Source organism: Fundulus heteroclitus, chromosome 20, assembly GCF_011125445.2.
Source record: "Fundulus heteroclitus isolate FHET01 chromosome 20, MU-UCD_Fhet_4.1, whole genome shotgun sequence".
NCBI lineage: Eukaryota > Metazoa > Chordata > Actinopteri > Cyprinodontiformes > Fundulidae > Fundulus > Fundulus heteroclitus.
Genome location: NC_046380.1, coordinates 6463086 through 6487798, shown reverse-complemented (window position 1 = coordinate 6487798; position 24713 = coordinate 6463086). Strand labels below are relative to the sequence as shown.

The 24713-nt window shown below is 39.5% G+C and overlaps 1 protein-coding gene across 1 annotated transcript; it reads left to right on the top strand.

Moving 5' to 3' along the window:
- Positions 1 to 25: 25 nt before the first annotated feature.
- zgc:171566 lies at positions 26 to 24147 on the top strand. The gene is made up of 10 exons (XM_036152145.1): positions 26 to 137; positions 274 to 417; positions 4218 to 4332; positions 10701 to 10751; positions 11449 to 11533; positions 11698 to 11836; positions 15788 to 15894; positions 18561 to 18651; positions 22712 to 22849; positions 23538 to 24147. Exons 2-10 carry the CDS (start codon positions 357 to 359, stop codon positions 23657 to 23659), a joined length of 909 nt encoding a protein of 302 aa, XP_036008038.1. The 5' UTR covers positions 26 to 137; positions 274 to 356; the 3' UTR covers positions 23660 to 24147.
- The last annotated feature ends 566 nt before the right edge of the window (positions 24148 to 24713 follow it).

Sequence of the window (24713 nt, the reverse complement as noted above, 5' to 3'; positions counted from 1 at the left end):
CAATCGGCTTTCCATAGGGGCGACATATTATTTTCCGGGGAACCGAATCTCACACACCAGGGCATTCAGTCGCTACCTGTGCAGACAGGACGCTGTTAAGCGACTCTCACACGTGATGCTGTGACGCTGACGGAGAGGTAAAGACCGTCATTAGGCGGACAGCATCAGCAGCAGCAGCAGCCTCAGAGCTCGCTCAGGCACCGCCGGCATCATCACCAGAAGGCAGCGTTTACCTTTTATCCGAGCGTTGCTATTTTCTAAATCCCTAACCAGGCTGGGATCATCCTGTCGTCTGTCATTCTGTGAGGTCAGCTTCCATCCTTCATCTCCGGCGGGTTTGTGCAGACTTTGGAATTATGACCGCCTGCCTGTGCGCCGCGGCCAAAAGCCAGCCGCTCAACGAGCGACCCATCATCGGTAAAACACGACGAGCTGTCATTTATTTTCCTCCAAAAAGCGCCCGGAGGTTGCTGGTCGGATTATCGTAGTTATTATGTAGTATTTGAACTAAGCACTAAGTTTGACCAGTAGTAGCGTGATTACAAACATCATTTATTATTAATGATTAGTGTCAAGGAAAAAGATTATGGAGATAAAACCTCCGCGATGTCAGTGAGTGTTGAATCCCAAACGTTTGGGAAGTCTTGGCTCTGCTCTGCAGAAGCTCGGATAAGCGCAAACACGGAGCATTTTTGTTTAATGCTACTTATATTTCATTAAAACGTGTCAGCTTTTTCCAGACTTTTCAGAGTTGAGTTAAACAGTCACTGCGATCAGACGAGTTTCAAGACTTTAGTTGAGATTAAAAAAAAAAGACTATTGTGGCCAGAAATGTGTGACCATGACTCGGAGTGATTGCATGATAAATGATAAATGAAGTGAGTTAATATTGTCAGCCCTGCTAAGGCCTGTTGCTGTTTGCATGCATGTTTGAATGAGTAGCTTATCATTCCCCGTTATGAAGCTGAAATTAATAACTTTGAAGTAATACTTCAGTTAACAAACCTTTACCTAGTCATTAAAAATGTAAAAACATTATTTTAATTTTCTAAATATAAGAATATTGAGAACAATAATAAATATGTTTTTATCAATTTCTTTAATTTAACATATATATGTTTTCATATTCTATAGTTGCTGTACTTCTAGACATTTTGGGCAAGCCCAGATGATGATAGTTTTGTAAAATTTGATAATAAAGCATCATATATTTTCAGTTCATCCGAGGCACCCCTGTGGATGTTTTTCAAATCCTCTCAAACATGCTGCTTTGTTGTATAACATCAGAAACCAGCAAGGGCATGACTAATTCATAATTTGGCACAGTTTCCAGATACTTCTCAAACAATTTTACACAAGTAAAGAACATGTTTATGTGCAACTGTCACGCTGTTCATATGAGATGGATTTTGTCTCGAGATAGAGATAAACGTGTCATTCTGAAAAATCTGCTATGAACCTCAAAATAACAGTAAAATAGCATGTAAACACTTTACCAAATAAAAATTTGGTGAAGTGTTATCCACAGTGAAGCAAATTCTTTACAGACCTGAAAAGCCAGTCAGACCGGAAAAAGTAATTACCGTAAAGCAGCATAAAAATGGTTGCATCAAGTAATGAAGGTGTTTTTCAGTTGGAGGAACTGATACACCTTAAGCATCATAGGGAATATGTTTGTGAAAATATTGAAGAAACATCTCAGGTAATCAGCCAGAATGTTAAAGCTTGGGCACAAATAGGTCTTCCAGATGAACAATAAACCACAGCATTTGAAAAGATGTTTGAGCAACTTGCCCAACAAAAATGACGTGGTTGTATCAGTTCTGTTTGTCTGAGGCAACAATGAGTCATGCTGTCTTTCCAGAGTTAGTCAGAGATAATTATCATTTAGCAATTTCAGAATGCCTGACAAATGTATGTTTGTGATTATTCAGTTTAGAGTATTTAAACACAATTCAATAAAAAGGTAAAACTATGTTTAGAGACAGAACAAGTTCAGAAACTGAAAATTTGTTTTCCTGTAATAATGTTTTTTTTTTTTTTACCCACATTTATGTACACTTTTTAAATAATAAAATTTTGGTTGGATGACCACACCTGAACTACAACCAGTTACACCACATGCTATCCAATATGAAAGTACATCATGTATTGCATCGGACTCCCAGAGCTTTCTCGTCCTTATTTTTCATGCGCTTCCACCAGGTCCCGGCGTTCCCAGCTTATATAGAGAGACACATCCCACCACTCCTTTTTTTCTATCCCTGTTTCTCTCATTGGCATGGCCTATTCTGGCAAATCTTAAATCATGCTGAAGAATTCTGTAACTGCATAAAGTTTATGCTTGTTTATTATATTTTGTCAGTTCCAACCCATTTATTTACTTTTACTATGTTATGATTTAACTTAAATAGTAATAAAAATATCCAATTCAAATGAAACCATCACTAATTTGTTTCAGACCAAGGTGCCAGTTGTGGACTTTAATGTGGGCGGGGTCTGTACTTATGAGGGGACTAAGCCTTGGTATTTAACTACTAACAGCGTGGCTGAGTAGTTAGAGCAGCGCGCTTGCACTCAGAGAAGGATGTACCCAGTTCAATTCCCAGCGCCTGCACTCTGGGTCCCTGAGCAAGACCCTTAACCCCAGATTGCTCCCCAGGCGCCACACATGGCAGCCCACTGCTCCCCAAGGGTGATGGGTTAAAAGCAGAGAACAAATTTTGTTGTAATGTATGTTTCAATGTATGTTTCAATGACAATAAAGATGATATTACTATATTACTATTACTATTACACACGCTGTGCAGAGGTATCCAAGTGGGGCATGCCCTATGGGCATGAAAATCAGACAGGGGCACAGGCAGGGTTGGTTGATAGGCAAGGCGGGAGTCAGTGGCCTGAAATCAGAAGTCAACAGGAGAATCCGACAGGGGAAAGGCAGGCGGGAGCAAAACAGGAACAAGACAGGTCAGTAACAGGAGCTCAATACAAGGAACACTGGATGGTCAACTCACACAATGTCTTACCAGAATCTGGCGCTTACATACTGGGAGAGCCAGGAATTCATTGTGCTCATCCCAGGTGCAACAGCTCCCAATAATCAGCGATGTCACAGGTGTAATCACTCAGATTTGACTGCAGGTAAACCTCAAGGATCAGGGAGTGATGTCATGGAGCTGCAGAGTCATAGACAGGAACAGACAGGACATTCCAAAAAGAGTAAAAAACAAAGCAAGTGGACTTGTTTTTTGTAGTTGAAGACGTTCCGCTTCCTCTCCAGGAAGCATTCTTAATTCAAAAAGTCTGGAATAATGTGGAGTAACAAGCTTTATACTGCTGTCCAAACAAAGGCCTTGCAATGGCTTAGATAACATGCAAATACAACAGAAACAGGTCCACCCCTTAGTAATGGGTGGTTGTTAAAACCGTTAAGCCAGCAGATTGAACCGAAACTGGTCCACTCTTCTGTAACGAGGAGTCGTTAGGGTTGTTATTGGCCTGGCTTAAAGGAATGATGTTTTGATCACCCGTATGAGGAAGAGAATGGAGGTGATGATTGGCCGGAATTAATCCTATAGCTGTATTGTAAGTTTTTGAGAGTTGGAACCTAAGGCCTCCTCCTCTGTTTGAGGTTGGTTAAAAACATCATGTTTGAACAGCTGAAGGGGGTAGGGCACAGCCTGTGTTGATGTTGTTTTTGGCATTTTACATAAACCCATCCTCCAAAGCATACACACACCTGTTAAATGGAAACACACACACAGATGTTTTATTTCAAATTGATACCTGATGAGTGAAAAATGATGCACTGTCATAAAACAAAACAGAGCAAGATTTAAGTCATGAACTATAACCACAATTAAGATAAATTCAGTTGATTGTTTTATAACAAGGACATTTATTCTAATGTTTCATTAAAGACCTACATTTATGGAAACTCACTAAATATGAGATGAAACAAAATGCTTGTTTTGACAAATATTTTATTCCAGTTGCTTCTTGTAGTTTTTTTTGGTCATTTGATGGAGACAACAAATTCTGTAGATTTAAACAATACATGAGCACAATTCATATATGTTTAAAAATGTAACAGTTCAAGTTAACATCACATGTTTATTACATGATTGTGTTTTCTTTGTGGTGCAATCATAATGTAACAGACAGAGACCTTTGTTAATGTATGAAATATCTGAGAATCTCTGTGTCATCTTTAGGTGTGTTAGCGCAAGAACACCTGACTGACGACCAGTTTGCTCGCGGTTCTTCTTATATTGCTGCCTCCTACATCAAATACCTGGAGAGTGCTGGAGCCAGGGTTGTACCCATCAGGTAAAATAGTTCAAGAAAAGCCTCAACACATCACACCTCTGTGTATTTTCTTTTTATTGCAAGTATTACTGATTAACCACTGATACTGCAGACGTTATTATATGCACAGATCCACTCTTGCTCTGTTTAAAAGTACATTCCTGTGTAATCCATTAAATATTAGTACTGGTTGATTTACCAGTCAAGATTACCATGGTCACCACAAGCGTGTAGACGATTGTGATGAAATGTTTTTAGCAATCATTTGCTTTTTCCTGTTAAAGAATTATAATTGTCTGCATGAAGAAACTCTAAATGGTTGCTTTCAAAATCATTAGCAGTATATTAACACATATAGTGTCCATACAAAGTGAAAATAATCACCAAAATACATAATGAGAAATGGCAAAGTTTCCAATTATGATGGATGTGTCATGAACGAGAGATTGAGGACCCAGTATTCAGCCAGACCCGAAAGTGCAAATAAGAAGGCTTTAATAAAGCTCAAAAATAGGTCAGACAGGGATAAGCAGGCTCGGTGGTCAAATAATATTCCAGGGTCGATACACAAAATGGCAGTCCAAAAAAGGAAGGAATACAGACAGGGATCAGGCAAGCTCAGATAATCAAAGGCAGAATTAGGTCGGTAAAACAAGTAAGCAGTCAGACAGGGCAGGAAAAACAAGTTCAGGGATCAGGCTGGCTCAGAAGTAAAAAAAAAAGGCAATCGGGTCAGCATCAACAGGCAATCAGAAAAGACCACTGGCTAAGACTCACCCAAAGGCTTGAATTGATCTGGCAGATTGCAGGGAGCAGAGGCAGGTATAAGTAGGGGAATGAGCAGGTGAATGGAGTGAAACTAATTACCGGAATGGGTGGAGCTAATCAGGGGAAGGGAAGTGACTGGAAGTAAACTGAAGTTGATTGGATGGTGACTGGAGAAGGGGAGTGACAGGGTGGTGACTAAGAGGTGAGCTGGCAGATAGCTGGCAGGTGAACTGAGTTGACTGATTAAAGGCTGGATACAGAGAAGTGATCTTAGCAGGCCAAGTGAATTGATAACATAAACAAAATCAAAACCCAAACTATGACATAAACCAAAACTAAGGCAGAACCTAAAACAGAAATAAAACCTGAGGAATTAACAAACAGCCAAAACAAAGCCCAGATCCTGACAGAATGTAGTTGTAATGAAAAATTTGGTAAATGGACTGAACTTAGCTTTTCCAGTTATACCGACCACTATAGTGCTTTACACTATAGCCACATTCACCCAGTTGCAATTATCAACATGTACACTGTTGTGCAATTATACACTGTTAAAAGTTATTTAATGTTTCATAAATAACTCTCTGTCTGTTAAGTATTGTCTGGTGATGATCAGCTCTTAAGCTGATATCAAGACAACGGTTGAAAGGGATGAATTCGAGCACTAGCGATCTTTTAACAGCAAAACCTGCACACACATAGAATAAAGGAGTGACAGCTTCTTTTTGAGTTCAAGAATTTAATAACAGAAATAAAATGAACATCCAGAGAACATCACTATGTAATGCTGTTTACCTGAATTAACACAATATTTCGACTAATAAATCCTCTCTACTAGGCTAGTGAAACTTAACTAAACTACTAAGCAAAATGAAGATAAAAAGAAGCTAAGCTAAGGAACTATTTACATGCAAAACAAACAAAAGACAAACAAAAGTGGTTGATCATAATCAGAATACTTCAGTGAATCCTGGTTCACTGCAGATCTGATTAACAAAAACATGGAATGGAGTTAAAACATTTGCCATGTATTTCAATCCATTCACAATGCAAAGCCCAAATGTTACGTCCACCAGGCTCGTTTGGTGGGATAACATTACAAGGAGACCACACAAGGATTTTCTGGTTAAATTAAAACTGAATTTTATTAAATTATACTAAAGAAATAAAATCCCAAAGAGAAAATACCTGAAATAAGAAACCATGACTAACCAGAAATAAGCAAATGCAAAACAAACCTAACAAAACCCAACCATAAGACAAACTACAAAACTCCAAACCAAACCAAACCAAATGGGGATCTGAGGTTTGGTGGGATAACATTACAAGGAGACCACACAAGGATTTTCTGGTTAAATTAAAACTGAATTTTATTAAATTATACTAAAGAAATAAAATCCCAAAGAGAAAATACCTGAAATAAGAAACCATGACTAACCAGAAATAAGCAAATGCAAAACAAACCTAACAAAACCCAACCATAAGACAAACTACAAAACTCCAAACCAAACCAAACCAAACCAAACCAAATGGGGATCTGAGGAGGAAGAGCAGGAAGAGAGCCTCTCCTCTGCTGCAAGCATAGCAGCTTTAAAGCAGCAGCGCACTAATCAGGTAAATGCATACCACCTGCAGAAGGCCTGTGTCTCAAACCCTAAAAGGAAAATGAGGCCAGGACTGACTGCAGCCGTAACACCAAGTCAAACAAAACATTATTTGTTGAAATAATATTCTGAGGACCGTTTGTCCTGTAAAATCATTTAATTCAGAAACGACCGAGTTTGTTAATGCGATTCTCCCTCCGGGCGCATGGGGTCGCTGTGGCAACTCGGTGGCTAAGAGGTTACAACATAAAGTTGCCGAAATTGCCTTGAAAACCGGCATTAATATACCATATTGATGCGGGAATAAGGCTCATAACACCATCGGAGGATGGCAGAGCAGAGTAGTTACGCTTTACGCGTACTCCTTTTTAGGGGTCCGAAACCGGATGTTAGCAAGGCTAATATCCTGTTAGCTAGCGCGACCTACCGGTTAGCTCTTTGTTCTAAACACCACGGTTTACAAGACATTTCCCAATAAACCTTTTACTTCACCCTCAGCCCGCTGCCCAAACCTGTCCTTTTCAGTTCTGTTCAGTTTGGCCATTCACGGAAGGGGCGTTGAAGGAGGAAGTTGTTGGTTCGCGCTAGCGGGCTAGCGCTTGGCTCTTGTAAGGCTAGCGTTAGCCTTACAGCAGCATGTGGCTAACGGCGTGGTCGGGTCGGAGGCCTGGTCCTCCAGACAGACTCTGACCCCGGTTGCAGTCACAATTTAGGCAGATCTCTCCTCGGCATGGGGACGTTGCTTCTGTGCCGGCTTTTCAGCTCTGCGTTGCCTGGAACCAGCTCCGTCTGTGGTGCGCTGAGAAAGCAGAACAAAGCTGGCATAGACGGATTCCTTCACTTCGGCATCTGTTTTAAGCAGAAGTGAGAGACTTATCTTTGAATTGGCTGGCAGTTTCTCCCTATGCCAGGGAGGAACTGAGTTTCAGAAAGGCTCATTCCCTTCTGCTCGCGGCCTCTTCCAGGCCCCATCGATGGTTCCGGGAGGCCTTCAGTCACATGGCTCCCCCCTCTCCTTGAGAGCTGGTCATCTCTGTGTCTCAGCAGCTTGGAGTCAGGAGAAGAGATCGAAGAGAAGAGAGGAGCGGGCAGAGGTGTGCTGTGTCTTTTATCTGTAAGGAGGTGGTCACAGCTGACCTCCTGCTGAGAAGAAGGGACGAGCAAGAGAGGGGGAGAGGAAGGCTTCTCCTGGCCCCCCCTTATCCTTTGCAGCAGGAGTGGACTTTCTTTGTTGAATCATCCACTGTTCAGGGTTCAATCTGAGATCACTATCATGGCATAACAACACATTCATACACCAATACGCAGATTGGTAGGAAACTTGGGGTTAAATGCCTTGCCCAGGGGCACTGTGACATAAGGGGAAGCTGGAACCAAACCCACAATTGTCCGATTGGAAGACAACTGCTTCAACTATTGATCCACAGTCACCTGATGAGTTTCCATATATTATTATCCTGTATGATTATATCAAAAATGTCTGTTTTAAATATCTGTAGAATGTTTGGAATAAATAGGACACACAGGAATAATTTTGGGTATTTTTCAACACCCAGCTAGGTAGAGTCAGAGCAATCCCTAAGCCTGAGCAAACACATTACAACAGTGGAAAGAAACAACTTCCTTTTAACAGAAAGAGTACTCCAGCAGAGCCAGGTTTAGCATGATTGTCCACAAGAGCTGGACAATAATTTAATAAAAATATATATCGATCCATAGACATATATTGACAATTGAAAAAAAGGGTCAATAAAACGTTAAATAAAATAACAGTTTCCTTTGTTTTGCATTCTAGCCATGTGGGTCAATTTACAGTCATTACATCCTCCCAACCAATCACAAACGTAGACCTAGAAACACTCCCTTACTAAGCTCCGCCCCTTTCAAAGAGTTCAGAGAGCACCCTGATCTTTTTTTCTATTTTTAAAACTTTCGGTTTTGGTAAAAAGCTGGTTGAATAAAGGGTTTAGTTTGAATTCAGTGCTTGTGTGTTCTTTATCTAAAAATAGGTTGCTAAGCAACAGCATAAAATGGCCAGGGCTGCACTTAAAAAACGTCCTGAAATTTTTGATAATTGTTGACATCTGTCTATGATTTCTATGTTATGGATTTGTTTTTTCTCCCTAAATTGTCCAGCCCTAGCGTCCATCAGCCATTAGCTATTGGGGGTTTGAGAAGGCAAAATCCCCCCCCCCCCCCTTGGGGGGGGGGGGGACCTGAGTGCAGCTAAGCACCTCATATATTCTTGTGAATGCAGAAGTTGTAAAACCTATTGTCTTGTTTGTTTAATTGCAGAGAAATGTCCTCCTCATTTTTGTGTCTTAAAAGCCTTTCTTTATGCATTTTCTCTCATGCAGTATTGATTTCCTTTATTTTATAGTTAATATGTCACAAAAAAGCCAGCTTTATCCTGCTAAAAATCTTAACTGTTGTGGATTCAAAGGAGTTGAGCATTGAGTGTTAAACATCAAATAACAGCCAGAAAGCTCCAAAAGGTTAAAAACTGGTCTGTCTTGTGGACTTCTAAGTCCTTTTAATTATGTTTTTGTAGCAAGAAATGGTTTACTAGAAAATGATAATTTTTCAGCTCATATACAGAAAAAAACTAATATACAAGAACAAAAAATAAATATTAAAACGCCCAGCTTTTAAAAGCAGCACAATTCCTCAATGTTCCAGCGGTGTCTCAGATGTCTGAGGTCCTGTCTTGCTTTAAATCCCAGCCGGCTACACAGACCGTCTTTAATTACAACGGCGGTGTAGCCTTTCACAAGGGTTCTGATGCAGGGCTGTAATTTCCTCAGTTTGTGAATCTAGGTTTGTCACAACAGTAAGGTTACTATGGTCCTTCACTTTCCAAGTTTTTGACAAAAAGATATCTTTGGGTATTTTGTGCCAGAACATATTGGTGAACATAAAGAAACTTAGCTGGATTAATTTTTACAATCATTTGAAGGGGACCCCTTTTATAGGAGTCCTACTAGAAAAAAAACACTTAAGAGCAAAGATTCCTGAATGGTGTCAGTCCCTTTCAGCAATTCCTGTCTGACCAACAGCCTTTTCTGTGATGGTGCTGGTAGTGGATTTCTACGTAGGCGGAGTCTATACACCCTCGTGTGTATCATTGCTGACCACACCCCTCTACTGAAAACAGCAAAATCTCTGTAATACTTTGCTAGTATTTAGTGTTTTAGTGTGCTAAGTTTGCTCATAGTACTAAACAAAAAAATATATATATCTGTCAGGATGCAGCTTGTAGGCTGCATGCTGAGCCTCCCTACCTCTCTCCCTTCCCTGCGCAGCCTGATTGGTTCCACCTGTCAGGCTGCAATTATCTCTGATTTGTTTCCACCTGTTGTCACCACTATATGTACCCACCTCAGTCTGTTCTCGGTGCCGGTCTTTAGTGTTCAACTCCTGCTCAGTCTCAGCCAGTAATCCTGTGTCAGTTCTGTTTTTGCTCAGTCAGCCAGAGACTTTGCATCAGCTCTGTTCCAGCTCAGTCACAGCTCAGTCACAGCCTGAGACTTTTTTTCAGCTCCGTTCCTGCTTAGTCATAGCCAGAGACTCTTCTTCAGCTCTGTTCCAGCTCAGTCACAGCCTGAAGCTCCGTTCCAGCTCGGCTCCGGTCGGCGGCGCTGCCTCGGCTTCCAGTCTTCGGCTCAGGCAATCAGTCTAGGTCTCCAGCCACCCGCTCCGACGCTCTGCTTTTCGTTTCCTGAATTTCGTCTTGGTCTTCAAGTGAAGTCATCAGGTCCTGGTCAGTTCTCTCCGCACTACTCCTGTCATCCAGCTTCTGCACCCAACAACTCCGCTTGGAAACAGACTTTGGTTTATTCATGTCATTCCACACCCAACTGTAAAATAAACTCTCTTAACATCTTACCCCTGTGTGTGCGAGCTATGTCCGGGTTCATCCTCAAAAAATATCATGACAATATCAGCAAATAAATTGATAAATTAATTAATCAGCTGGGTGTCAGGCTTTTAATTATTTAACTTTTTTTTGTTCTGCAGGATCAATCTAACAGAAGAAGAATATATTAAGATATTCAACTCAATAAATGGGTGAGTTTATTTCTATACATCCTTACAGTTCCAGCTCTTTCTAATTATGAGTTGTTGTTTTTTTTTCAATTTTCTGGATTTTTTTGATAGTGACATAATACCTATGTAACATGGAATAGAAGGTGGAGTTAGGTTTAAATATTTGCATAGAACCAACCAGGACATCTTGTTTTCCCCGTTGCTGTTGCTCAGCTGTGCCTCTTTCGTCTCTACAGATGAGTAAGAATCACTGACTAGCCAGTGCAGAACCTGGAATGAAATTTATTACACAGGTTCACTGATTTTGTGCTTTTAAACCAGGGATCAGTGTTGCTTGACATCAACAAAAACATTTTATCACCCAGTGTTGTAAAGATGAATGTCTTCTGGCTCTCAAAACAACTTCTGTTATTTTGAAACAGTTTGGAGACTATGAGGCATATTTTTTTCCTTCTTGTGTTCCTGCATTTCCCACCAACACCACCCGAAAAAGCCAGATTAAAAAAAAAAGAAAGTCATCCTCAGTCTAAAGGAAATTATGACAAGATGACCTGGTTACTTGTACAATACTAGTGTCAGACCATACTGGCTTAATAAACTGAGATCCTGAAGTATTTCATACAAAATAAAAAAAGTACAACATGGTTATCTTTCAGTTTGATTGATTCTTTCAAATCTTAGCATACAGGCTACATTTATCAAGATTCTGTTCATTCAGGTTGCTGCTGCCAGGGGGAGACCTAGACATTCAGACATCCCAGTCCACTCGAGTTGCTAGGATCTTTTACAACTTGGCTCTGAAGGTACGACATTTGATCTACGGTCCAGAATGCTGAGCTTCAATAACTCCTGGAGATATTCTCTGAAATGTGATCATTGCTTGGCTGCAGGATAGAAGCAAAAAACAAATCTTCATACCTTTATCATTTTCATTACTTTTAATTCCTTGCTTTCTGACCTTCTTTAGGCCAATGATGCAGGGGATTACTTCCCTCTCTGGGGAACATGCCAGGGCTTCCACCAACTCTCCGTCCTCACGGCCGGAAAAAACCTGCTCACTCTCACCAAAACCAAGGCTGTGGCATTGCCTCTCGTTTTCTCGCCAGGTATGATTATTGTCTTTTTGTTTATTATTTAATTCCCACAAATTTTATATCACAAAGATGTCCTGCTTGGGCCCTGGCTGTTATATGTGTTATATATGCCCTGGCTATGTAATCATAGCATTACAGTTCCTTAAATGCCCTCTATACTAAAATCTAAATATCACCAATCCAGCACTTCAAATAAGAAATTTACTGTATAATTAACCTATAAACAATCAGTCCTCTCCATCAACAGTGTCTTTGTCAAGTTTTTCTCCTTTTTAACCTAGAGGTAACTTCTGGAACTACTGTGGTGCAGTGTGTATCCCGTGTTTACTTCCTGGTTCCTGAGCCAATCATATGAGAGCTCCCAGGGTTCCCTAATCAGAGCGCTGAATTTGGTATTTTATCTTGGCAAAAGAGGAGCAGCCTGCAACAATGGAATCCAATAAGAGAAGCGGGCCACAAATAGAGCAGAATACAACATCATATACCTGTCCTGTGGAAGTAAAAATTCAGTGGAGTTTCACAGCAGCAACGGACCGTTGAGGAAATGGCAGGCTGTTTGTGTTTTTTCCACTGTTGTGTGGGTGTTGTTCCAGTTTGGAACCACTTGGTGTCATTAATGTTTTATCTTGTCATGGGCAGACTGTTGTTTCACAGAGCCAGTACTACAAACATTACACGCGTCTTCATTTCACCAGTCTCTTAATTTCTTTAAGCTGGTAGAGACTTGTCTCAAAACATATGGAAGATCCATACAACTTAAGGTGGTTCTGCTAAGTAATGATTTAGAGGTATAAATAAAGATGCACACCCACTTTCATATTTTGATGTATTAAAAAAATCCTTTCTCTACAATTATGCATTGCTTTGTGATGATCTAGCACATAAAATCCAGGTTAAATATGCTGATGTTTGCAGTTGTAACTTGATCAAATGTTAAAAAGTTCAAAAGGTATGATTTTTTTGTGTTGTACTGTAAATTAGAAAATGCTACTTATTTCTAAATTTTGATATTGGTTTTACTAAAAAACCTCCCTCTGACCATTGGTCAGAGGGAGGTTTTTGGTGTACGCCTTAGTGTACCTGGGTGTGCCTGAAGAAACGGGCACACCCAGGTACAAGGTGTACCTGGGTGTGCCCGTTTCTTCAGGCACACCCAGGTACACCTTGTTCCATCAAATTAAAGATAATTTTTAGCTTTGCAAAACTTCTAGGCTGGCTTTATTACACTAAAACATATCGTGACATTTTTTTTTATTTCATCTTGATTTTTAAAGATAGTTCTAATTGAAACAGAGGCTTTCATTTTTAGGAGTGACATGCTTTAAATCCTAATAATACCTTTTATTTAAAAGGCGCCTTTCTGGACCCTCAAGGTCACCGTACAGAAGGGTAAAAAACAGAATGTCAGAAACAAAAAACAAAACAAAAAACATTTAAAAAATACCAAGGCTGGGACAGGGAAATACATAATTAAAGAGAATAGGCAGTCTTAAACAGATGAGTTTTGAGTTGTGATTTAAAATGGAGAAGTGAGTCCGTGTTTCTAAGTAGGGGTGGTAGAGAGTTCCAGAGGCGGGGGGCAGAGCGGCTGAATGCTCTTTTCAATCCCATTGATATGGGATTGAAAAGATAGGGTGCTATCGAGGATGACACCCAGACTCTTAACCTGGGGGGAGGGGGAGATGGAGGAACTGTCAATAATAAGTGGGAAACTGTCGGATTTGGAAAGAGTTGATTTGGTGCCGATGAGGAGAACCTCAGTTTTATTACTGTTTAATTGAAGGAAGTTGTTAGTGAACCAGGCTTTTATTTCACAGATGCAATTTGTGAGGGAGGTGGGGGGAAGAGAGGACGATGGTTGCGTGGAGAGGTAGAGCTGGGTGTCATCGGCATAGCAATGGAAGTGGATGTTAAATTTGCGGAAGATATTGCCAAGGGGAAGGAGGTAGATGATGAAGAGGAGGGGCCCGAGTACAGAGCCATGGGGCACGCCTGAGGTGACGGGGGAGGGGGTGCATTTGAGGGTCTTCAGTTGAATGAACTGAGTGCGGTCAGAGAAGTAGGAAATAAACCAGTCCAACGGAGTGTTAGTGATGCCAATGGAAGAAAGCCTACTGAGGAGAGTGGTGTGACAGATGGTGTCAAAGGCTGCACTCAGGTTGAGGAGAATGAGGATGGTGAGTAGTCCAGAATCAGATGCCATGAGGAGGTCATTGGTGATTTTGATGAGTGCTGTTTCAGTGCTATGGAGTGGCCGAAAACCAGACTGAAATTCTTCATACAGGCTGTTGGCAGATAGGTGAGTATGGAGCTGGGAGGCAACTGTTTTTTTCAAGAATTTTGGAAATGAAGGGTAAATTGGAGATAGGACGGAGGTTGTTGAAGCTGATCGGGTCGGCACCAGTTTTTTTTTTACAATCGGGGTGATGGCAGCAGTTTTGAGAGGTGTAGGGACAGTTCCAGTGGTGAGGAAGGTGCGGATGATAGCGGAGATGAGGGGAACCAGAGAGGGGAGGCAGGTTTTGACAAGTTGTGTTGGGAAGGGTCCAGTTGACAGGTGGATGGTTTGGATTTCTGGATGAGCTCTGTGATTTCCGAGACAGTGGGAAGATGGAAGGAGGAGAGTGACTGTGTAGGCAAGGGAAGATCTGCTGAGGTGCTGAGATGAGCTGTTGATCCAAGGTTCTGGTGAATGTTCTTGATTTTTCCTGTGAAGTATGACTTGATGTCATTGCAGAAAGAGGTTGTGTAAAGGTGCAGGGGGAAAGAGTCCTGGGGTTTGATAGTATTGTTGAGTATAGAGAAAGTGACTTAGAGCTATGTTGATTGGCAGTGATTAAGCTGGAGTAGTACTGTGATTTTGTGCTGGCAATGGAGTCCTTATAGTGAATAATGTGATTATTGTACATTTCTTTGTGTATAGTGAGACCAGTTTTTCTATAAAGTCTTTCGAGTTGCCGTCCTTTGGTTTTCATGCGTCGGAAATTTGGGGTGTACCAGGGGGCGGAGACGGAAAAAGAAACAAATCTATTTTTTAGTGGAGCAAGTGAGTCAAGGATATTATGGAGACCAGTGTTGTAGTGAAAGACCAGGTCATCAGGGGTTAGCAGATTATTGAAGTCAAGGAGTTGACTCTTCCCACTGTCGCTTCATGCTTGCTCAGTATGAGGGATTGCAGCAAAGCCATGTACAATGCAGACGACTCTCCCTGTGGCTCTACGGTTCCCCAGGAGTGAATGCTGCTTGTCGGGACTTTGATGTAATCAACTGGTTTCCTTATATAGGACATTTTGACCAATCTGTATAATCTGACCCAATCTGTATAATATGATTGAACTTGATTTTGTAAAGTGCCTTGAGATGACATGCTTCATGGTTTGGCGCTATATAAATAAAATTGAATTGAATTGAATTGAAGGAGGCAGGAAGAGTGGATACTTGAAATAAGGGTGGAGGGATCAATGTTCTTAATGTTCCGGAAGGAACAATAGGCATACAAGACATCAATACTTTTGTGCCGTTGCTTTCTTGACTTTCTTTCCAAAGAAGATATACATTTCTCTTTCGCTAATTGTCTCCAGTTCAGATTATTCTAGAAACTTGCAGTTTCCAGATGCATTTTTGCACAAATGCCTTTTGCACCATCATTTCTGCAAATACAAATGGTTTCCATTGTTCTCTTCTCCTGCATTGTTTACATTTCAATTGTTTACTTTTTAATTACAAGCTGTATGCAACAAAATTTTGTTCTGTATGCTCTCTTTACATACAAAATGACAAATAAAGATGTCTAAGTCTAAGTGTAAAATTGCACACAATATGTTGATTGTGTGATCAGGGTCTAATGAAATCATTACTGATTTCCATCGTACTGCTTAGTATTTTGCAGCTGTTATATGAAGGAATTCTGTTTTTAGTTATTCTGTTTGTCTAAACATTTCTTCCTCTGTCTCTGTCCTGTAGCGGCCCAGTCCAGTCGCCTGTTCAGGAATTTTCCCAAGGATGTGCTGCAGTCTCTGGTTAATGAAAACATCACTCCCAACTCCCATAGCTTGAGTCTTTCCATGCAGGTATTTCTCTTTTCCTTGTCCCCGCTGAGAGATGAGTCACCTCTTGTGATAGATGCAGACCGTTAGCTATATCAAGGGTGTCAAACTCATTTTGGTTTAGGGGCTGCATACAGCTTAATCTGATCTCGAGAGGGCGACACGAGTAAACTCATTGCAAGATTAAATAGAACTAATAAAAGTGGACTTATTTTTATATTAAATAAATTTCACTTTTACACAATATATTATGAATAACCTCAGCGTTTTTAATAAAAGTATGTGCAATTTCATCAATACTTTTACTCAGTTAAACATTTACTTGTGCATTATGCACAAGTAAATGTGATCATTAAGAACTGATCACAGTGATTATACAATGTTGAAAATACATGTATTCACATTTTTTTGGAACTTAAAGACACTGTCCTCCATGACAAAATACATCAAAGAGATAAAAATTAAAAAATGATTTAAAATCAATTTTCCACATCTGAAGCTCAGTGCTACCATCTGCTGATTAAAACACAGCGCCCCTTGTGGACAATATAGGAACTGCAGATTTTCAATTAAACGAAATACATGTTTTTTTTTTTTCAATAATTGTTTTATCATTCTCTTCCTTTTATCTCCTCTTTCTTTCACCTTTTCTTTTTTTGTTCTTATTCTTCCTTTCCTCTCCTACTTTCCTATTGTATTGTCCATATCATTTGCGAGATTCCCCGCATGAATCATAATAAAACTATTCACATTCATAAATCAAGCGGAGCACTATGGCAAAAGCAGTACTGCTCCACTTATGAAAGTCAAATCTGGTGAGCTCTTTGTGGCATTAAGACAACAATTCTTATTGCCACATTGCCAGACAAGACACTGGGGAATTATTATTATTTTTTGAATAATGATAATGCATTTAGCCACCGGGCCACATTAAATTGTTCGGCGGGCCGGAAGCGGCCCGCGGGCTGTATGTTTGACACCCCTGTGCTATATTATTGATTTAATAAAATTGTAAACATATCACAAACAGTTGACTGTCCCCTATTGCACAACGTTAGGCACCCAACATTAAACACAGCGCCACAAAGTCCGAATTAATCATATGATCAGATAAACTTAAAAATCAACAAAGTTGAGCTGATAAGAACAGACTTTCAATTAGCTCAGGTTTAAGTTTTTGGGCAGTTTGTAGGAGAAAATATACACATCTAAATATTAGAAAAGAAGAAAAGAGAGGGAAAAATGTGAATCTGAGTGACATGAGCAGGGATGTGTACGGACATTTGAATTTATTCCTCAAGCAAAAAAAGAAAACAATAGCATATATTTTCCTTACGTATGTATTTTTTAACACAAGCAACACACATCTAAAAATAGGGTAGCTAAAATGATCGAATTAAAGAAATAAATATATGGCAAGCAAAAAGAAAAAAAAAAACAGACAGAATAGGGTCTTATTGTGGATGTTTATTAATAACAAGAAAATACTGTATATTGGATAATAATTCTGCCATTACAGTACATATTAGTTGGTATTGTTACCTTTCTAAATTATTCCTCAGCAGTTGAAGTATAAATGACTGCATGATAAAAACTCCTTCACTAAAGGTGACTTCATTTTGGTTTCTATTTTTAGCTCTTTATTGTGAGAGTTACTTGACATTCTATTGTAAAATGTTATTAGTTATGCTTCCCCCCTTTTAAGATCTCCCACCCAGGAAATTATGAGTCTAAATTAAAGAAAACTAGTAAACTGATCTAATCTGTTAAAACTGTTAAACCATCTTTAAAGGAGCTATAAGTAATACTGACCTTGTAGCTCTAGTTGGTTCCACAGCTTTCCAATCACAACAATCTAATACGCCATTTTTAAACGGCGTGTGGCTGGGTTGAATTTTTATTCCACAGAACAGGTATATCTTGTTTTATTTCTGGTCTGTTTCTCTTACTGGCTTCCATGTTAGCATGCTGCTGCTCTTTTGACAGAATAAAATACCAAATACATTTGGGAACTCTGGGAACTTTTATATGATTGGCTCAGGAACCAGGAGGTAAACACGGGCTACACTCTGAACAGAAGTCGTTCAGGACAGTAGCTCTAGGTTTGACAGGAGAAAAACTTAACAAAGATGTTGTTGATGGAGTGGACTGATTGCTTATAGAGAATGTTACTACCATCCCAGGTGACCAATGAGAATGAGTTTGGTAGATTTTACAGTAAGTATATCACTTATAGCTCCTTAGAATGATCCGGGTACATCTTTCCCACTTTCTCTCTTCGTTAAACCAGACAAACATCAGTAAACTCTTGGACAATTCTTTGAAATCAAGGATTTCATGAGTACAAAACATATAAGTTATGTGTTATGCTTGGATGCTCTTCGTATGAAAAGGCAAGAGTTTTCAGCAAATAGATGCAACTGCCAACTGTGATGGACAGTTGGCAGTCCATCACAGATGTCTAGAATCCTTCTGCTGTGAAAAAACTGAACCTGTTGTTATGATGATGATAATGTAAAAGTGCACAGAATGTGAAAGACCTTAATGGACAAACTACATACATTCAAACTATTACCTGATGTGTTTTTTTTTTCTCATTGTGTGGTCTTCAGTGGATCTTGAAACCTGTCATGGAGCATGGAACTAACAACACATCTAAGTCAACGTTATATGTGTGCCTAAACTTACAGAACTACAGCCAAAATGCCGAACTGAAGAGGTTCTATAGAGTCCTGTCCACCAACAGCGATGGAGAGAAAGAATTCATCTCCACTATGGAAGGTAGGATTCTTTTCATCACATTTTAATTTGAGCACTTTCATGAGCCGCACTTGAAGATTTAGTATATTGCTATTGTTGTACATGTAATGGTGAAGGGTGATATGTGTTTTGATAGTTATATATTTGTCCTGACAAACTTCCCTATCAATCATCTGGGTATGAGATTTAATACTAATTTTGTTCTTATACATTACTGTGTTATTAGATAATATTTGTGTTGAATTCAAAGTGTAACTTCATCATGTTTTCATTTTACTGTACTTCACAATATTCAGTAAAAACATAAACCAATCAACCAAAAAATTTCCTTATGCAAAAATCAGTTATGTACAATTCTCTATACAGATAGGTGCCCACCAGATGGCGTCAACATCTCAACATAAAACGCAAAAACTTGTGCAGAAAGTGTGTGTGTATATATATATATATATATATATATATATATATATATATATATATATATATATATATATATATTAATTGAGATTAACCGCATAATGTCAATAGTTAACTCAAGGTTAATTGCAAATTATTCGCATATTTTATCCTTTTATTTCTAAAAGTGTAAAAGCCTATTTGAGCATTTTAAAATGCAATTTGCAATAAATGACACTAACAAAAAACATGCTTGTACAAAAAATTATTTAATTTTTTTATTTTTCAAGCACTTTTCAGAATTGGAATGAAATTACCATGGTGCCATAAAATGTTAAATTCTGGCCTATAACGGCTAAATCGCTAATCATAACTCGTGATGTTTAATCACTGTCTTTTTATTGAGTTTTCTTTTCCTGTTGTACATACAGTTGTAAATACAAATAAATATTTATCCAACATAGACAGACATGAAGTAATAAACAGAAAATTAATCCCTACTGTTACAGCTGCAGTCAGTCCTGGCCGTATTTTCCTTGTAGGGTTCGAGAGACAGGCTTTCTGCAGGTGGGATGCATTTCCCTGATTGGTGCTCTGTTGCTTTAAAGCTGCTATGCATGCAGCAGAGAAGAGGCTCTTATTTTTGATAGGTAAACATCAGACAGGGAAATGTGACTGTGGGGAAAATGAGACTGTGGAACATGTCATTTTGAAGTGTAATAAATATTGGATTCAGAGAAACAGGTTGACAAGTAAACTTAGTAACAGGAAAAGTAAACTTGATATTGTTGATTTATTGCGAAAAGAATCAGGAAGCAGAGGATATCAGGTCATATTTGAGTTTTTGAAACAGAGTAGGTTGTATAATAGGATATAGTTTTTTTTTTTTTTTTTTGTCATGAGGTCCACACTCCATACCTACGACGGAGTATTAGGGCCACACATGAAGGGAATTTTTTTTTTTGCCATGACGAGATTAAACTCGACATGTCGACTTTAAACTCGACATGTCGACATTAAACTCAACATTTCGAGAATCTCAAATTCAGAACTGCGAACCCGGGTAAGCATCATTAGGGAAAGACGTTACGTTATTGGTAGGCCACCGCTTCCAGTGATGATTGTACAGTTGCAGCACGGCAAAGACTACCTTCACACTTAATTAAAACACAGAGACTGCAGCTGTGGAGTGCGGTTGCTCTTTTCTCCAAACTTTGGAATGTCGAGATTAAAATCGCCACGATATATCAACTTTATTCTCGAAATGGCGAGTTTAATGTCGACAGTCAAGATTAAAGTCGACATGACATTTCAACTTTATTCTCGAAATGTTGAGTTTAATGTCGACATGGCCACTTTAAAGTCGACATGTCGAGTTTAATCTCGTCATGTCAAAAATATTTTTTCTCTTCATGTGTGGCCCTAATACTCCGTCGTACATACCAGTTGGTGGCGGTAATGCTCACCTAAACGTTTTTTGCCAACCGCCAATAAAAATCAAGAAGAAGAAGAAGAAGAAGAGAAGAGGCTCTCTTCCTGCTCTCCCTCCTCAGATCCCCATTTGGTTTGGTTTGTAGCTTGTCTTATGGTTGGGTTTTGTTAGGTTTGTTTTGCATTTGCTTATTTCTGGTTAGTTATGGGGTTTGCATGAATCCATTTTGGTTTCTTATTTCAGGTATTCCCTCTTCAGGTTTAATTTATTTAGTATAATTTAATAAAATACAGTTTTAATTTAACCAGAAAATCCTTGTGTGGTCTCCTTGTAATGTTATCCCACCAAACGAGCCTGGTGGACATAACACCTACAAAGTAATCCCATTTAGCCCACCCAGGTCACTACCAAGTAGGTCTACGCACTACGTTCCTATCCCTGACAGAGATGAAACACATTTTATTAAGATTAATTAACTTTTTTAATCCGGAGCATCATTGCAAGTTTTGGAATGAGTCAAGAAAGGGCCCCCATGTTTCTTCAAACTTGCCAGTTGAATGTTGAAGAGAGCTTCTAATTCTCTCCAGTTTCAAACATGACATAAGGTCACATAACCACTGCTTGTGAGTTGGAGAAGCTACAACCGTCCACCTGGTCAGAACTGTGCGCCTCGCCAACAATGAGCAAAACGCCAGTGCCTGTCGTTTAGAGGTCGGTAAAGGCGACCCATCACCACTGAAACCAAACAAAGCCAAGAGAGGGCCAGGTGTTACCACCACTCCGGCCAAGCCAGACAAATCGTATGGAAAACATCTGTCCAGAACTGACCAAGAGCGGGACAGGACCAGTACATATGGATCAGTGTGGCTACGGCAGTTTTGCATTTATCGTAGTATGGAGTGACCTCTGGATAGAAATAGGATAGTTTGCTTTTGGAGAGATGGGTTCTGTGTAGTATTTTAACCTGGATGAGACAGTGGCGCGCGCACAGAGATGTTGTATTCACCAGTTTAAGTTTAGAGTCCCATGTCTCATCCAGTATGGTCATATTCAAATCTTCTTCCCATGACTCTTTAAGTTTAAGTGTGGAGGTCTCTTTCATAGTCAACATTTTATTATAAAGCCATGAAACCAGCCCTTTAAGAGTTGGATTCAATAATAGGATGGTTTCCAACAGTGTCTGCTCTGGCAGATAGACTGAGCCTGACAAGTGAGACTGAATAAAGTTTCTGGTTTGTAAATATCTAAAAAAAAATGGTATTTAGGTAAACCATATTTATTGCTGAGTTCCTCAAAGGATGCCATATTCTTTTCTATGAAAAGGTCCTTAAAGTGAGTAAGTCCCCTCCGGTGCCACTCTAGAAACACCCCATCCTGTACAGATGGTTTAAAAAAATGGTTACATTCAATTGGACTTAGGAAGGAAAAGTCGTGGAGTTTAACACACGACTTTTTAAAGCCTGGAAAAAATTTTAAATTTCCAGGTCATTCCAGTCTTACACTTTGCTTGAAACTGTGCCAGGAGCTGAACACCCTTGAAAGAGAACTGTTTAGCACAGCTTCATGTGCTGACACTGTAACTCCAGGTACTTCATTTGGCAATGTGATTCAGCCTTACTTTGTCAAATACAGAGACAACTAATAAGCATTAAAGTATGGTTTATGAGTTGGGTTTCTGCGATGTTATCAGCGTGTCAAAACTCATCTTTAGAACCAATCTCTGCTCAAAATGGTGATCTGCACCACATAATCTACTTTCAGCAATTATCACCAGTTAAATAAGTTATTGCGACTGTAAACTTCAGAAAATACGGACAACATAGCTCTCTCTGCCTTTACTCCCTCGGCTCCTATGTCAGTCTAGAGGAGGATGACATAGGAGGCGGACATAGGAGTCGTAATGAGGCGGAGGGATATTTCAGATGGTTATACTCACTGTGTCTGTAGTGCAAGCAGGTCTCTTTATAACTCCTGTTTATCGTTACTTATTTTAGAGCCTAAATAAGTGATTTCACTTTCAGAAACAAGCCCAAAAAAAACGCAACCCGCACTCATGAAATTTACAAGCGACTTTAGAAAACAGAAGCCCAAAGTCGCATGAAGTAAGCGGACTTGGCAAGAGTGAACGTGGGTCTGTTATGCTACAGTCTCTAGAATTCTTGGAATCAGTGTCTTTTGTCACATAAATATAATTACATTAAATTAAAAACCATGCCCATAAAGTATGTTAACACTACTTCTGCTTTTTCTTAGCTTATCATTACCCATTCTACGCGGTGATGTGGCATCCAGAAAAGATTCCTTTTGAGTGGATCGATAATCCAGGGATGGTTCACACTGTCTCTGCTTTAAGAGCCAGCTTCTACACTGGAACCTTCTTTGTCTCTGAAGGTAACAAATAAAACCTGTGACTGTATTTCAACATTTTTATGTTGTCAAAGGCATTTTTACTACATTTCTGCCACCAAATCTTTCTTCCAAAAGTTTGTGTTTTTGTATATAAAACGTTTTGAGACAGGGCTGCACAGTGGGCAGTGGGTAGCGCTGTTTCCATGCAGCAAAAAGGTCTTGGGTTCAAGTCCTACCCTTGCCCTGGGACTTTCTGCATGGAGTTTGCATGTTCTCCCTGTGCATGTGTTGGTTCTCTCTGGGTCCTCTGGCTTCCTCCCACAGTCCAAAAAAAACATGACTGTTAGGTTAATTGGCCTCTCTAAATTCTCCTTAGGTGTGAGTGTGTGCGAGAATGATTGCTTGTCCTGTTTCTCTCTGTGTTGCCCTGTAATAAACTGCCGACCTGTCCCCCGCCTCCTGCCCATTGACAGCTGGAGATAGGCACCAGCACCCCTCACAACCCCACAAGGGATAGACATGTTAGAAAATGGATGGACGTTTTGAGACAGTTATCAAATTTAAACCATCTTTATTTTTTTCTGAACCAGATTTGTAGTTTCTTTACATCAAGCTTGGTAGCTTCCCATGGAACATTTAGATTATAAAAAGAGTATTTTAAAGTTGTTTTTTATTTGTTGCAATATTCAGCCGTATCATCATTGTCTCCTCTTTCATTTTTTTCTTTAAGCCATGAAGAGCCAGCACCGCTTCTCCAATCCTGTTGAAGAAGACAGAGCTCTTATTTACAACTTCTCTCCTGTCTACAGAGGATCTAATACAATCTTTGTCCAGAGCTATTACTTTGATTGATGAAAAATAATAAGGAAGGAAAGATTGTGGGATAAGTCAGAATTATCATATTTCCAAAATCACTTTAAATAGCCTGACACATAAATAAAGGAAAGTTTATCAGAATAGCTTAATATTGAATAAAAAATAAAACATAATGATAAAGCAAAGAAAAGCTGTACACTCCTAATATGCAAATGTGAAAAACGCAAGCTTTTGATCTTAAATATACATTGCCAGGAGAAAGCATTTAGGGTGAAGTCAGTTTGGAGAATTAGTCAACAGCTCTCATGGGGGAGTCAAGCTAACTGCTACTCTGGCAGACATGTCAAAAGAGATTTGGGGCCTGTTGGCAAATTTGGCACTAATCTTTTAAATAAGTAAGAAATTTACTTCAAAATGAACCTAAATCATTCTCAGTGTTCTCCCAGGATGGGTGAACACAATCGGTCCTCTCCATCAACACGTCTTTGTCAAGTTTTTCTCCTTTCAAACTTCATGGTACGGTCTGGAACTACTTCTGGGGTCCGTTCTTCGTACGTCGCTAACTCAGTTAGCAGGATTTCATTGTTGACGATTTGGCATGATCTTGGATCGTTTGGTTCTTCGAAAGACTTCCTGCACTTGTTGTCATAGCAACATGTTCGCCAGTTTAAGCCTGCTCGAGAGCAGGTTTATTTCATGTAAACAAGGTTAGATCACGGCTGTATAGGAGATAGGGAAGTCTGCCGTATCCATGTCCATTTTTACGACAGCAACCTGTTGCGGAAGGTGCAAGAATAATTTGCAGAGTTTTTCGAATTAATCGCGTATTGCGCAATAGACAGGATCCTTTAACGCAGCGCGACAGTGTAATTGTAGAGAGATTTTTCTTGGTGGCTGTTATAAACAGACAAGCACATCATTTAACAGTGGCTTTTAAAGAGGAAAAAGTGGTGTTAGAGCCATAAATCTAAAATATTTAAGTTATTTGTATGATGGTTTGCTTTTTATTTTTATCCTTTTCAGTAAGAAGATTTGTTCAGGCTATTTTATTGTGAAGTTTAGTTTACTTTGAAAGGCTTGCTTCCTGTCG